Source organism: Centruroides sculpturatus, unplaced genomic scaffold (assembly GCF_000671375.1).
Source record: "Centruroides sculpturatus isolate CEXI.00-Female unplaced genomic scaffold, Cexi_2.0 scaffold1162, whole genome shotgun sequence".
NCBI classification, from domain to species: domain Eukaryota; kingdom Metazoa; phylum Arthropoda; class Arachnida; order Scorpiones; family Buthidae; genus Centruroides; species Centruroides sculpturatus.
This window is the reverse complement of record NW_019385457.1, coordinates 244446-259378: the sequence shown is the minus strand read 5'-3', so window position 1 is coordinate 259378 and position 14933 is coordinate 244446. Positions and strand designations below refer to the sequence as shown.

At 28.1% G+C, this 14933-nt stretch overlaps 1 protein-coding gene across 3 annotated transcripts in view; it reads right to left on the bottom strand.

Moving 5' to 3' along the window:
- LOC111639187 (probable phospholipid-transporting ATPase VD) overlaps nt 1-14933 on the bottom strand; it is a 78379-nt gene that overhangs the window by 15320 nt on the left and 48126 nt on the right. For all 3 annotated transcript variants that reach the window (XM_023384987.1, XM_023384985.1, XM_023384986.1), the window contains exon 3: nt 10335-10539. In XM_023384987.1, coding sequence (XP_023240755.1) covers nt 10335-10539 — 205 coding nt within the window. The remainder of the gene's footprint in view (nt 1-10334; nt 10540-14933) is intronic.

Sequence of the window (14933 nt, the reverse complement as noted above, 5' to 3'; positions counted from 1 at the left end):
CTACTTTATTGGAGCTAGTTTTACACTATGTTAATGATGTAACATAAACTCCAATAAAGCAATTTCTTATATTTATCATTATTTATATTCTGCTTCTTAATATTTGAATATTGAAAAATTATTTTTTGTCATATATTGGTCAATTTAAAAGTAAAAATATTAAATTATTATTAAAATGTATTAAAATATTATTTTATGCATATTTCATTCTTTTTATTCTCTACATTTTTTAAACATCTACAAAAGATTCTCTCTTAACTGTTTGAAACATGGTAAATAAAAAATGTTAGTAACAAATATCTATTTATAAATGAGCAACAATCATCTTTACAAAGAAGAATATCAATAGAAATATATTAAAAATTACTAATATTAAATTGATCAACTAAGTGTGTGTAAAGTAAAAATTCAGAATAAGAAAATTAATTTATTCTAGAAGTTGTGAAGTTACAAAATGAATAATGCATATAAAATAAAGAAAATATTTGAACAGTGTCAATTTAACAATACCATATCTACTCCATGGTCTACTTCCTTTCATACTTGTTTTCACACATTTCAAAATGTTCTGGACTGAACTGGACTGAACACCCTAAACTGAACCTACCATTCAATTTAGGAATGCAGGACTTTAAACTGAAACTGAGGTGCACTGCAGGTGTATTGAACAGTTTGTTGAAATCCCTCTGACAGATGGCATTCAAATAAAATAAGCCTTCAATTACACTCAACAGATTAAATTTATCACCAGAATTCAATAATAATCTATTGCAATCATAATTAGACTATTTTGCTATTTGAAACATCATATATAGTCAGTTTAGTCAATTAAAGTAGAAATCCACCCTTCACTGATTTGTTAATAGTCAAAAAGACAAATGCTGCATCTTTTAATTAGTTCATTTACTCTTTCCTTTTTTTTTACATGTTATAAAACCTAGAAATAAATTAATATTAAATGAGTAATGAGTATTTACAAAGCTAGTTCTAAAATTGAACCAGATATTTGAGAAACCATCTCGTCACAAAACCATAACTTTTCAGAAAATATAAAAAATTGATGATTTTTCTTCAGTTCAGATGCCTATATTTTGAAAATCAGCAAGAAAATATCCCATATCAGTTTTCAGATATTGAAGCCATTATAACAGGTATCTGTGAATTTACTAATGTAAAGTAGATGATGTAAAACCAACACTATTAGGAATTAATACCATAGAAAGCATCTTCAATTAAATAAAACAAGCAATTGAAATTTGAAACTGATATCCCACATCCCTAAACTGAACCTACCATTCAATTTAGGAATGCAGGACTTTAAACTGAAACTGAGGTGCACTGCAGGTGTATTGAACAGTTTGTTGAAATCCCTCTGACAGATGGCATTCAAATAAAATAAGCCTTCAATTACACTCAACAGATTAAATTTATCACCAGAATTCAATAATAATCTATTGCAATCATAATTAGACTATTTTGCTATTTGAAACATCATATATAGTCAGTTTAGTCAATTAAAGTAGAAATCCACCCTTCACTGATTTGTTAATAGTCAAAAAGACAAATGCTGCATCTTTTAATTAGTTCATTTACTCTTTCCTTTTTTTTTACATGTTATAAAACCTAGAAATAAATTAATATTAAATGAGTAATGAGTATTTACAAAGCTAGTTCTAAAATTGAACCAGATATTTGAGAAACCATCTCGTCACAAAACCATAACTTTTCAGAAAATATAAAAAATTGATGATTTTTCTTCAGTTCAGATGCCTATATTTTGAAAATCAGCAAGAAAATATCCCATATCAGTTTTCAGATATTGAAGCCATTATAACAGGTATCTGTGAATTTACTAATGTAAAGTAGATGATGTAAAACCAACACTATTAGGAATTAATACCATAGAAAGCATCTTCAATTAAATAAAACAAGCAATTGAAATTTGAAACTGATATCCCACATCCCTAAACTGAACCTACCATTCAATTTAGGAATGCAGGACTTTAAACTGAAACTGAGGTGCACTGCAGGTGTATTGAACAGTTTGTTGAAATCCCTCTGACAGATGGCATTCAAATAAAATAAGCCTTCAATTACACTCAACAGATTAAATTTATCACCAGAATTCAATAATAATCTATTGCAATCATAATTAGACTATTTTGCTATTTGAAACATCATATATAGTCAGTTTAGTCAATTAAAGTAGAAATCCACCCTTCACTGATTTGTTAATAGTCAAAAAGACAAATGCTGCATCTTTTAATTAGTTCATTTACTCTTTCCTTTTTTTTTACATGTTATAAAACCTAGAAATAAATTAATATTAAATGAGTAATGAGTATTTACAAAGCTAGTTCTAAAATTGAACCAGATATTTGAGAAACCATCTCGTCACAAAACCATAACTTTTCAGAAAATATAAAAAATTGATGATTTTTCTTCAGTTCAGATGCCTATATTTTGAAAATCAGCAAGAAAATATCCCATATCAGTTTTCAGATATTGAAGCCATTATAACAGGTATCTGTGAATTTACTAATGTAAAGTAGATGATGTAAAACCAACACTATTAGGAATTAATACCATAGAAAGCATCTTCAATTAAATAAAACAAGCAATTGAAATTTGAAACTGATATCCCACATCCCTAAACTGAACCTACCATTCAATTTAGGAATGCAGGACTTTAAACTGAAACTGAGGTGCACTGCAGGTGTATTGAACAGTTTGTTGAAATCCCTCTGACAGATGGCATTCAAATAAAATAAGCCTTCAATTACACTCAACAGATTAAATTTATCACCAGAATTCAATAATAATCTATTGCAATCATAATTAGACTATTTTGCTATTTGAAACATCATATATAGTCAGTTTAGTCAATTAAAGTAGAAATCCACCCTTCACTGATTTGTTAATAGTCAAAAAGACAAATGCTGCATCTTTTAATTAGTTCATTTACTCTTTCCTTTTTTTTTACATGTTATAAAACCTAGAAATAAATTAATATTAAATGAGTAATGAGTATTTACAAAGCTAGTTCTAAAATTGAACCAGATATTTGAGAAACCATCTCGTCACAAAACCATAACTTTTCAGAAAATATAAAAAATTGATGATTTTTCTTCAGTTCAGATGCCTATATTTTGAAAATCAGCAAGAAAATATCCCATATCAGTTTTCAGATATTGAAGCCATTATAACAGGTATCTGTGAATTTACTAATGTAAAGTAGATGATGTAAAACCAACACTATTAGGAATTAATACCATAGAAAGCATCTTCAATTAAATAAAACAAGCAATTGAAATTTGAAACTGATATCCCACATCCCTAAACTGAACCTACCATTCAATTTAGGAATGCAGGACTTTAAACTGAAACTGAGGTGCACTGCAGGTGTATTGAACAGTTTGTTGAAATCCCTCTGACAGATGGCATTCAAATAAAATAAGCCTTCAATTACACTCAACAGATTAAATTTATCACCAGAATTCAATAATAATCTATTGCAATCATAATTAGACTATTTTGCTATTTGAAACATCATATATAGTCAGTTTAGTCAATTAAAGTAGAAATCCACCCTTCACTGATTTGTTAATAGTCAAAAAGACAAATGCTGCATCTTTTAATTAGTTCATTTACTCTTTCCTTTTTTTTTACATGTTATAAAACCTAGAAATAAATTAATATTAAATGAGTAATGAGTATTTACAAAGCTAGTTCTAAAATTGAACCAGATATTTGAGAAACCATCTCGTCACAAAACCATAACTTTTCAGAAAATATAAAAAATTGATGATTTTTCTTCAGTTCAGATGCCTATATTTTGAAAATCAGCAAGAAAATATCCCATATCAGTTTTCAGATATTGAAGCCATTATAACAGGTATCTGTGAATTTACTAATGTAAAGTAGATGATGTAAAACCAACACTATTAGGAATTAATACCATAGAAAGCATCTTCAATTAAATAAAACAAGCAATTGAAATTTGAAACTGATATCCCACATCCCTAAACTGAACCTACCATTCAATTTAGGAATGCAGGACTTTAAACTGAAACTGAGGTGCACTGCAGGTGTATTGAACAGTTTGTTGAAATCCCTCTGACAGATGGCATTCAAATAAAATAAGCCTTCAATTACACTCAACAGATTAAATTTATCACCAGAATTCAATAATAATCTATTGCAATCATAATTAGACTATTTTGCTATTTGAAACATCATATATAGTCAGTTTAGTCAATTAAAGTAGAAATCCACCCTTCACTGATTTGTTAATAGTCAAAAAGACAAATGCTGCATCTTTTAATTAGTTCATTTACTCTTTCCTTTTTTTTTACATGTTATAAAACCTAGAAATAAATTAATATTAAATGAGTAATGAGTATTTACAAAGCTAGTTCTAAAATTGAACCAGATATTTGAGAAACCATCTCGTCACAAAACCATAACTTTTCAGAAAATATAAAAAATTGATGATTTTTCTTCAGTTCAGATGCCTATATTTTGAAAATCAGCAAGAAAATATCCCATATCAGTTTTCAGATATTGAAGCCATTATAACAGGTATCTGTGAATTTACTAATGTAAAGTAGATGATGTAAAACCAACACTATTAGGAATTAATACCATAGAAAGCATCTTCAATTAAATAAAACAAGCAATTGAAATTTGAAACTGATATCCCACATCCCTAAACTGAACCTACCATTCAATTTAGGAATGCAGGACTTTAAACTGAAACTGAGGTGCACTGCAGGTGTATTGAACAGTTTGTTGAAATCCCTCTGACAGATGGCATTCAAATAAAATAAGCCTTCAATTACACTCAACAGATTAAATTTATCACCAGAATTCAATAATAATCTATTGCAATCATAATTAGACTATTTTGCTATTTGAAACATCATATATAGTCAGTTTAGTCAATTAAAGTAGAAATCCACCCTTCACTGATTTGTTAATAGTCAAAAAGACAAATGCTGCATCTTTTAATTAGTTCATTTACTCTTTCCTTTTTTTTTACATGTTATAAAACCTAGAAATAAATTAATATTAAATGAGTAATGAGTATTTACAAAGCTAGTTCTAAAATTGAACCAGATATTTGAGAAACCATCTCGTCACAAAACCATAACTTTTCAGAAAATATAAAAAATTGATGATTTTTCTTCAGTTCAGATGCCTATATTTTGAAAATCAGCAAGAAAATATCCCATATCAGTTTTCAGATATTGAAGCCATTATAACAGGTATCTGTGAATTTACTAATGTAAAGTAGATGATGTAAAACCAACACTATTAGGAATTAATACCATAGAAAGCATCTTCAATTAAATAAAACAAGCAATTGAAATTTGAAACTGATATCCCACATCCCTAAACTGAACCTACCATTCAATTTAGGAATGCAGGACTTTAAACTGAAACTGAGGTGCACTGCAGGTGTATTGAACAGTTTGTTGAAATCCCTCTGACAGATGGCATTCAAATAAAATAAGCCTTCAATTACACTCAACAGATTAAATTTATCACCAGAATTCAATAATAATCTATTGCAATCATAATTAGACTATTTTGCTATTTGAAACATCATATATAGTCAGTTTAGTCAATTAAAGTAGAAATCCACCCTTCACTGATTTGTTAATAGTCAAAAAGACAAATGCTGCATCTTTTAATTAGTTCATTTACTCTTTCCTTTTTTTTTACATGTTATAAAACCTAGAAATAAATTAATATTAAATGAGTAATGAGTATTTACAAAGCTAGTTCTAAAATTGAACCAGATATTTGAGAAACCATCTCGTCACAAAACCATAACTTTTCAGAAAATATAAAAAATTGATGATTTTTCTTCAGTTCAGATGCCTATATTTTGAAAATCAGCAAGAAAATATCCCATATCAGTTTTCAGATATTGAAGCCATTATAACAGGTATCTGTGAATTTACTAATGTAAAGTAGATGATGTAAAACCAACACTATTAGGAATTAATACCATAGAAAGCATCTTCAATTAAATAAAACAAGCAATTGAAATTTGAAACTGATATCCCACATCCCTAAACTGAACCTACCATTCAATTTAGGAATGCAGGACTTTAAACTGAAACTGAGGTGCACTGCAGGTGTATTGAACAGTTTGTTGAAATCCCTCTGACAGATGGCATTCAAATAAAATAAGCCTTCAATTACACTCAACAGATTAAATTTATCACCAGAATTCAATAATAATCTATTGCAATCATAATTAGACTATTTTGCTATTTGAAACATCATATATAGTCAGTTTAGTCAATTAAAGTAGAAATCCACCCTTCACTGATTTGTTAATAGTCAAAAAGACAAATGCTGCATCTTTTAATTAGTTCATTTACTCTTTCCTTTTTTTTTACATGTTATAAAACCTAGAAATAAATTAATATTAAATGAGTAATGAGTATTTACAAAGCTAGTTCTAAAATTGAACCAGATATTTGAGAAACCATCTCGTCACAAAACCATAACTTTTCAGAAAATATAAAAAATTGATGATTTTTCTTCAGTTCAGATGCCTATATTTTGAAAATCAGCAAGAAAATATCCCATATCAGTTTTCANATTTCATTTGAAAGTAGTAGGCAAGCCAACAAAACAATTTTTGCATTTTTATGCATTTACAGAGCCATTTTATCGTGAAAATGTCACAAATTTTTTTACTGAAGTGTTTATATTTAACTTAGGCATTGGCCTTTCTCTTTTAATAATGTTTTCTTTTTCATTATATGATCTTGAGCCAAAACTTTTTTAAAATAAATTTTCAATATCACAATTACATTCTGAATTGCTAGCCATGATATAAAGGCTAAAATTAAAAATAAAATTATAAAAACTTACTTGGTGAAATAAAATGTGTTGTGGATATACATACCTCGTGCAAAACATTCTTCAATTGTATGAATATACTTTTAAAGAAAATTATAATTAAATATAGCTTTGTGATGAAATGTACATAAAAATAACATAAAATATTCTTTACTCTTTAAATCTTAACCACTTAGTCAAATAGCTCCCTAAGAGTGGAATCAGAGATGGTCCTGCTAGGTGTGTGGTGTGTACATGCACGCGGGCTGCCAAATCCTGAGGGTGCCCATACCGGTCAATGTCAAATGCCTGTTTATTTGCATCACTAGTATATCTCAAAAGACGCGACAAAATTCTTGTAAATTTTAAATGTTTCTCACCATAGCTGTAAAAGTCTAAATATGTTAAACTTAATAGATTTTCCGTCATTTGTTTTCTAACTAATTTGTTTTAGGACTAGGTGTTGTTCACGGAAATTTCCAAAATTTACAACTTTTCAATCACTTTCGTTGAACTGGAAAAATGTCTGTCTTTATTACATCTAATATTTCGAAGAAATCAGCCCCCACTGTACTGGGCTAAAGATTGGGTCGGTTAAACTTTTAAGTAATATTCCGGCTCTTTCAGCAGGGTTTTATTTATGTCCCTAATTCCCTAATCTCTTAATTATTTAACTACTACTTAAGTAGAAATAAGTCAAAACCAGTTACTTTGTACTCTCAGGACTGTCAGGAAAATAAATTCTAGAGCTTTTTCTGTACCTCGTGCATCTCTCATTCATTAAATTTAGTTGTAAACAGCGGTGATATTCGAAATATTTAACAAAGGGTTCGCTAACAGAAAATTTTTCCTTAACAATTTTTTTTTCGCTCAAATGGTGCATTAGCAACATTAGCGCAAAAAACTGACTTTAAGATACCCATATAAATAAAAAAGATGCGTTCGCAAAATTAAGTCAGTTAAAATTTAACATTGTTTATGCAAGAACTATATTTTTTTTTATAAATAATAAAAAAGAGTGTTCAAAATGGTTTATTTTGTACATATTTTAATATTTTTCATTCAAAATNCAATCAGACACTGGGCAGCTTTTTATCCTTTATTTATTCTTTTTTAATGTGTATCAACTAAAAAAGAATAAATAAAGGATAAAAAGCTGCCCAGTGTCTGAGTGAATGCACTTTATTGTGCTTGTGAAATAAAAACAATAAAATTTTTCATCTTGCCCTTCTAATTCCCAAAGATTTACTCCTGGCTATAAAACTAAGTGAAAAACAATTTTTTTCTGAGAAAAATTATGATAAATGTAAGAAACTACTTTATTGGAGCTAGTTTTACACTATGTTAATGATGTAACATAAACTCCAATAAAGCAATTTCTTATATTTATCATTATTTATATTCTGCTTCTTAATATTTGAATATTGAAAAATTATTTTTTGTCATATATTGGTCAATTTAAAAGTAAAAATATTAAATTATTATTAAAATGTATTAAAATATTATTTTATGCATATTTCATTCTTTTTATTCTCTACATTTTTTAAACATCTACAAAAGATTCTCTCTTAACTGTTTGAAACATGGTAAATAAAAAATGTTAGTAACAAATATCTATTTATAAATGAGCAACAATCATCTTTACAAAGAAGAATATCAATAGAAATATATTAAAAATTACTAATATTAAATTGATCAACTAAGTGTGTGTAAAGTAAAAATTCAGAATAAGAAAATTAATTTATTCTAGAAGTTGTGAAGTTACAAAATGAATAATGCATATAAAATAAAGAAAATATTTGAACAGTGTCAATTTAACAATACCATATCTACTCCATGGTCTACTTCCTTTCATACTTGTTTTCACACATTTCAAAATGTTCTGGACTGAACTGGACTGAACACCCTAAACTGAACCTACCATTCAATTTAGGAATGCAGGACTTTAAACTGAAACTGAGGTGCACTGCAGGTGTATTGAACAGTTTGTTGAAATCCCTCTGACAGATGGCATTCAAATAAAATAAGCCTTCAATTACACTCAACAGATTAAATTTATCACCAGAATTCAATAATAATCTATTGCAATCATAATTAGACTATTTTGCTATTTGAAACATCATATATAGTCAGTTTAGTCAATTAAAGTAGAAATCCACCCTTCACTGATTTGTTAATAGTCAAAAAGACAAATGCTGCATCTTTTAATTAGTTCATTTACTCTTTCCTTTTTTTTTACATGTTATAAAACCTAGAAATAAATTAATATTAAATGAGTAATGAGTATTTACAAAGCTAGTTCTAAAATTGAACCAGATATTTGAGAAACCATCTCGTCACAAAACCATAACTTTTCAGAAAATATAAAAAATTGATGATTTTTCTTCAGTTCAGATGCCTATATTTTGAAAATCAGCAAGAAAATATCCCATATCAGTTTTCAGATATTGAAGCCATTATAACAGGTATCTGTGAATTTACTAATGTAAAGTAGATGATGTAAAACCAACACTATTAGGAATTAATACCATAGAAAGCATCTTCAATTAAATAAAACAAGCAATTGAAATTTGAAACTGATATCCCACATCCCTAAACTGAACCTACCATTCAATTTAGGAATGCAGGACTTTAAACTGAAACTGAGGTGCACTGCAGGTGTATTGAACAGTTTGTTGAAATCCCTCTGACAGATGGCATTCAAATAAAATAAGCCTTCAATTACACTCAACAGATTAAATTTATCACCAGAATTCAATAATAATCTATTGCAATCATAATTAGACTATTTTGCTATTTGAAACATCATATATAGTCAGTTTAGTCAATTAAAGTAGAAATCCACCCTTCACTGATTTGTTAATAGTCAAAAAGACAAATGCTGCATCTTTTAATTAGTTCATTTACTCTTTTCTTTTTTTTACATATTATAAAACCTAGAAATAAATTAATATTAAATGAGTAATGAGTAAAAGTCATATTTGGCTTGCAAAACAGCTGCTTTTGGTGCAAGGATTTTGATACCCTGCATGATCTGAATTCCACATAAAAATGTGGATTCTCATTTTGATGTATCTGACAATGTTCAAAACAGTGTAAATAAAGAAATAAAATCATGTTAAATTGATTTTTCCAGGGATATGCTTGATCCATATGTTATTCTTTATGTGCAGCATTACAAAAAGATGTCTATATCTTTTGATTCTTATGTGTTAGGAATATTTGAAGACAATGTTTGAAATTGGGAGGCTTTTTTCTATAAGAATCACTTATTTTAAATTTTTTGTTGGTAGTCTTTATTGATAATTCAATTCCTACACTCTTACCATTTTATTTTTATAAGCACAATTACTATAATAAGAATTTTGGTTATTTATTATTAATTAACTTTATATTATTTTCTCTCAAATTACTATAGATAATTCTCTAACAGTATTATTATTTCATTAAAAAATACTTTTATAATATATTACCTGAGAAGTTAAATCCCTAATAACTTGTCTTTGTTTTAAGTTACTTTCACCATCAATATTTGCAGTTTCAATATAACACAGTCCCTGAGGATCACTTGATCTTAACAATAAAATATCTGCAGGAATTATCTCATTGCAAGATAAATGCACAATATCTCCAACATGTACATTTTTCCATAGTGTTTTAACGTAACGTCCAGCATTCCTAAAAATATTATTTAAAATATAAATATAATAGTTACAAAATCTATAAAAAATAATTCTCATTGTTAAAAAAATAAATATATTATATTAAACAGTAGCATAGAAAAGGCATCAAAAATCTTTTAACTATATAAAAACAACAACCAACCCAATATATTAAATTTCCAAACAATCTACTAGATTTTTAAATTTGGCTAAATTATGGTTATTTTAATGATAAAAAAAAAGCAATTTGGTTTAGAGGTAGGTAGTTAAGCTGCCATCTCTTTATGTATACAATAATTAGAAATAAATTTAATTTTTAATCTAAATTTAGAATAAATCAACAAAAACTGCTGTATTACATTGGGCTAAGTAACAGCTATTGTAATGTATCATGTTTAGTATGGATGTTTATATTTGTATTTAAATTTAAAATATTCTAGAAGAGAAAATTAGCCAGGAATAAGACTCTAATCCCCAACTCCTGCTTGCTGTACAGTTGCATTGCTATTTATACCACCAAGACACCAGTTTGATATTTTATTTTCAGAGCCATGAATTTATAATATAATCTAGATAATGGAGGGTCATGGGTGCTAATGTTGCCCCCAGTCAGTGCTGTGATTAACCAGTATGGTAATATCTAGATTATTTAATTAATTAATGGCTCTGGAAGCAAAGATCAGACAAAGGTCTGGGAAGTGTAACTAGCAACACAACCCTACAACAATCAGGAGTTGGTGGGGTTCGAGTTCCACCCCAGACCAATTTTTATTTTCAGAATATTCTAAATTTAAATTAAAACTTAAATTTATTTCTAATTATTATATTCATTAAGAGATGGCAGCTTAACCATCTACTTGTAAGCCAAATTGCTTTCTTTTTAATCATTAAAGTAACTATAATTTAGCCCAGGTGATTTAGCCCAATAAAAATCTATTAGATCATTTGAAAAATATTATAGCATCAGTCAGGAAGCTGACAGAAAATTGAAAGTTTGGTTTTATAAATTAAGAATACAATTTTATTAAACAGATTCTACTGTTTATTTCTTCGTGAAAAGCATTAGAAAGAAAAGTTTTTCACTGTTCTTTATTTGAATCATATTGTTGCGATGTGATGAAAAGGCAAAATATGTGAAAAATGTTTAATCGAGATTAAAATATTCAGACTCCTTAATATTTTAGCATTTCTATATTTGTCTGAAAGCAATACTTTATTTTATTTTTTCAATAATTGAAAATGGAACAATAAATTCCAGTAATTTTTTAAAATATACAGTTAATTTGTTAATACAAATTACATATACAGATGTTTGAATCTCAATACAGGATGATAGAAAAGTCATGTACAGTACATGTATGTTAATATACAATAATATAGAAGGTGATAAAAACAAAGTTTATAATCTGATTTTTAAGAAAAGCAAAACCAAATCATGTAATTACAACATATGTTTGAAATGGCCTCCTTGTTCTTGAGTGTAGGCATGAGCTCTTTTTATCATGCTTATGTCACCTAGTGGAGTATCCAAAAACTGATGCTGGCAATCACCATCATAATGTTCTTCTTTAGTTCATTCATTGAGTGTGGATTAATTTTTATACTTTTGGGGTTGACAAATCTGGCAATTGTGGGACCACAATCCTTTAGAAATAAGATGAAATACAGTGAAAAAATACAAATACCAAAGAATTCTCACAAGAATTGCAAAATCTAGCCATTTCTGATGAAACTCATCTGCAACATATGCATAAGAGTGACTGGTGAAAATAATGCTTAACAATGAAAATCTGTTGTTCTTGGAGAAAAACTATTTCACTTCCTTAATAAACAAAGCAATACTGAAACCAATTTTATGACTTTCACACAAAAGTCAGAGTAGAGTTTCTATTAATAGTCAGCAGTCACTACAGTGTCATATTGTGATGGGAGACATAAAATAAAAACAAGTAAAACGGCAAGGCCATTTTTGGGACAAGACTTTGTCTGGGAGACTTGCTATTAAGCAGAATCATTTCCACACTGATGGCGAGTCTCATTCTCATTCTCCAATCTTCTTTGGTATCACTGGTTTTGAGTGCGATTGTTCAAACTTTGTCAGCCTCGGCCATGGCCACGACCACGAGGCATTTTCAGTGAAACCTATCCAATGTTGAAATTTCTCTCTGTTGCATGTTGCCCCGGGTGGAATTTTTGTCGATGCCTAATGAAAATTTCCTGTTTTTGAAAAAAATAATTGTGGCTATTGTATCATCCGAAATTATTTTTTTTTTATATTAATAAAAATGTAAAAACAAAAAATATATATTTTTTTGTTTTTACATTTGTTAATATATTGGTTATTGGAAATTGGTTTTAATATAAAATTATACTTAGCACCATCTAGTTTCAAAAACATTCTGATGCTGAAATGAGATATCTCAGGTCAACCAGTCAAGATCAGCAGGTCATGACCAGAAAGGTAAATGGGTTTTTTAAAAGATTCATTTGTCAAAATTCAATTTTGCAACGTTTGCATTTCCAACTTTCCAATGAGCAATGCATGAGCAAATCTCACACTAGCACCTGCTTGTAGAAAGAGTGCTGCTATTTTGTATTTTATTTTGACTCAGTTCTCAGTTCCCTGACTACCTAAAAGTCTGGTTTTTTTGTGTGCATGATTTTGGTACCAAATACTCTGTGCCAAATTGCAACTCCTGACATGTACTCCTTCATACCGCTAAGGTGTCCAGCTGCTGACAGCAGTGCAATTTTACAAACAAGACATAGTCTTGTCAATAAAAATAAAAATAATATAATTTATGCAAACTAATATTTTGATACATGCAATTTTTCAATCAACTTGTATTTTTGTATTGCTCGACACATTGTTTACAAATAACTTTCCATTTTCAAATATAAAATCAAGATGTTGATTATCAATTTAGTTAAAAGAAATTTATTGATATTTTAAAAGACTTTCTTGAATAAAAGTTCACATATATTTTTAATATTAAAATTCAATTTAGAACATTTAATTTCTAAAAACAAGCCAAACAATTAAGTTTAGTTATCCATGTTAAAATTGAATCTAAAAATAGATGAGCTGTGTATATATTAAAACAACTATAAGTTATTATTTTAATAATTGTCTTTAATGATTTCTAAATATTTAACAGAAATCTACATTAGTTTTACTAGAGTTAAAACTTTTAAAAAATTGAGTAACCCCAAAGTACCACTAATGACAATCATGTTAACTATTCCTGAAAATGAAAAACTATATTTCATCTGGTAGTTCTATTTAACCATCAACACTAAAGATTTTTGAACTTTTGCCTTAGCTTATTGTTCTATTGCCATGAAAATAATTCCTTCAATAATGCAATATTCATAATCATGCTATCACCAAAAATATAGCTTAATTTGAAATTTTACAAAACTTTAAGAAAAAATGAGCATCAATATTAGTCAAGTATTTAATTCAGTTATTTCTTTTGGACACATTGGAAAATCACTTTCACTTACGTTGCATTATCATTGCCTTTCTTTGGTGTATTTCTCAAATAAAATTAAGTGACATTAAATTTACGAACTTTTTTCCTTTATATAGTATTCTACAAGGTTTAATCTTAATAAATTACTTTTTATTGCTTATGTAGTTTTTTACCATTAGCATAATATGACTGTTCTCACTCATTCTAATGATCTTAAGATTATTAATCTGAATGAGATTTACTTTTTAATAAATAAATTCAATAATGTACCTTATTTTAATGTAGGTAATGTCACTAGAGTAAGGTTCATTCATTATCATTAACTAACTTCATAGATTAAACTCTACTATTTTGCTTATTGGAAACTCCAGTAAATAGAATAGTAGAGTAAGGTTTGGTTCAGAGGTGCAGAATATGTCCAATTGTGTCAACAAGATTTGGGGAAATTAAAGCTGTAACAGAGAAATTTATGGTATAAAAAATAATATTACAGCAATAGCCACAAAACATGGAAAAGCATCTTAGTTATGCCTATAGACATTAATTGAGAAAATTTTCCAAAATGCAGGAAAACCATATATTTAAAAAGTGAAATTGTAAAGTGCCGTTGTTTACTTTGTTTCTAATCAGTTCAGTCACTTGTTACATCACTGTCTAGTTACACACTTATATGCTTGTAGTAAGCAGCGGCATGCCGTGACATTTGATGATAGGGAAGCTGTGTTTCTATGAGAAGCCGACTTCCAGGTCAATCAGTTAATTCTTTCTTTAAATGTATTTTTAATAGATTATTTATCTGACATACTTAATAAATAAACAAGTTCAATATAATTACCTCTGTTATTAGATCCAATATATTCCATATGCCCTCTAAATGCCAATTCTTGCTTTGATAAAAACATATAACATCTATTTATTTAGATATAATATATCT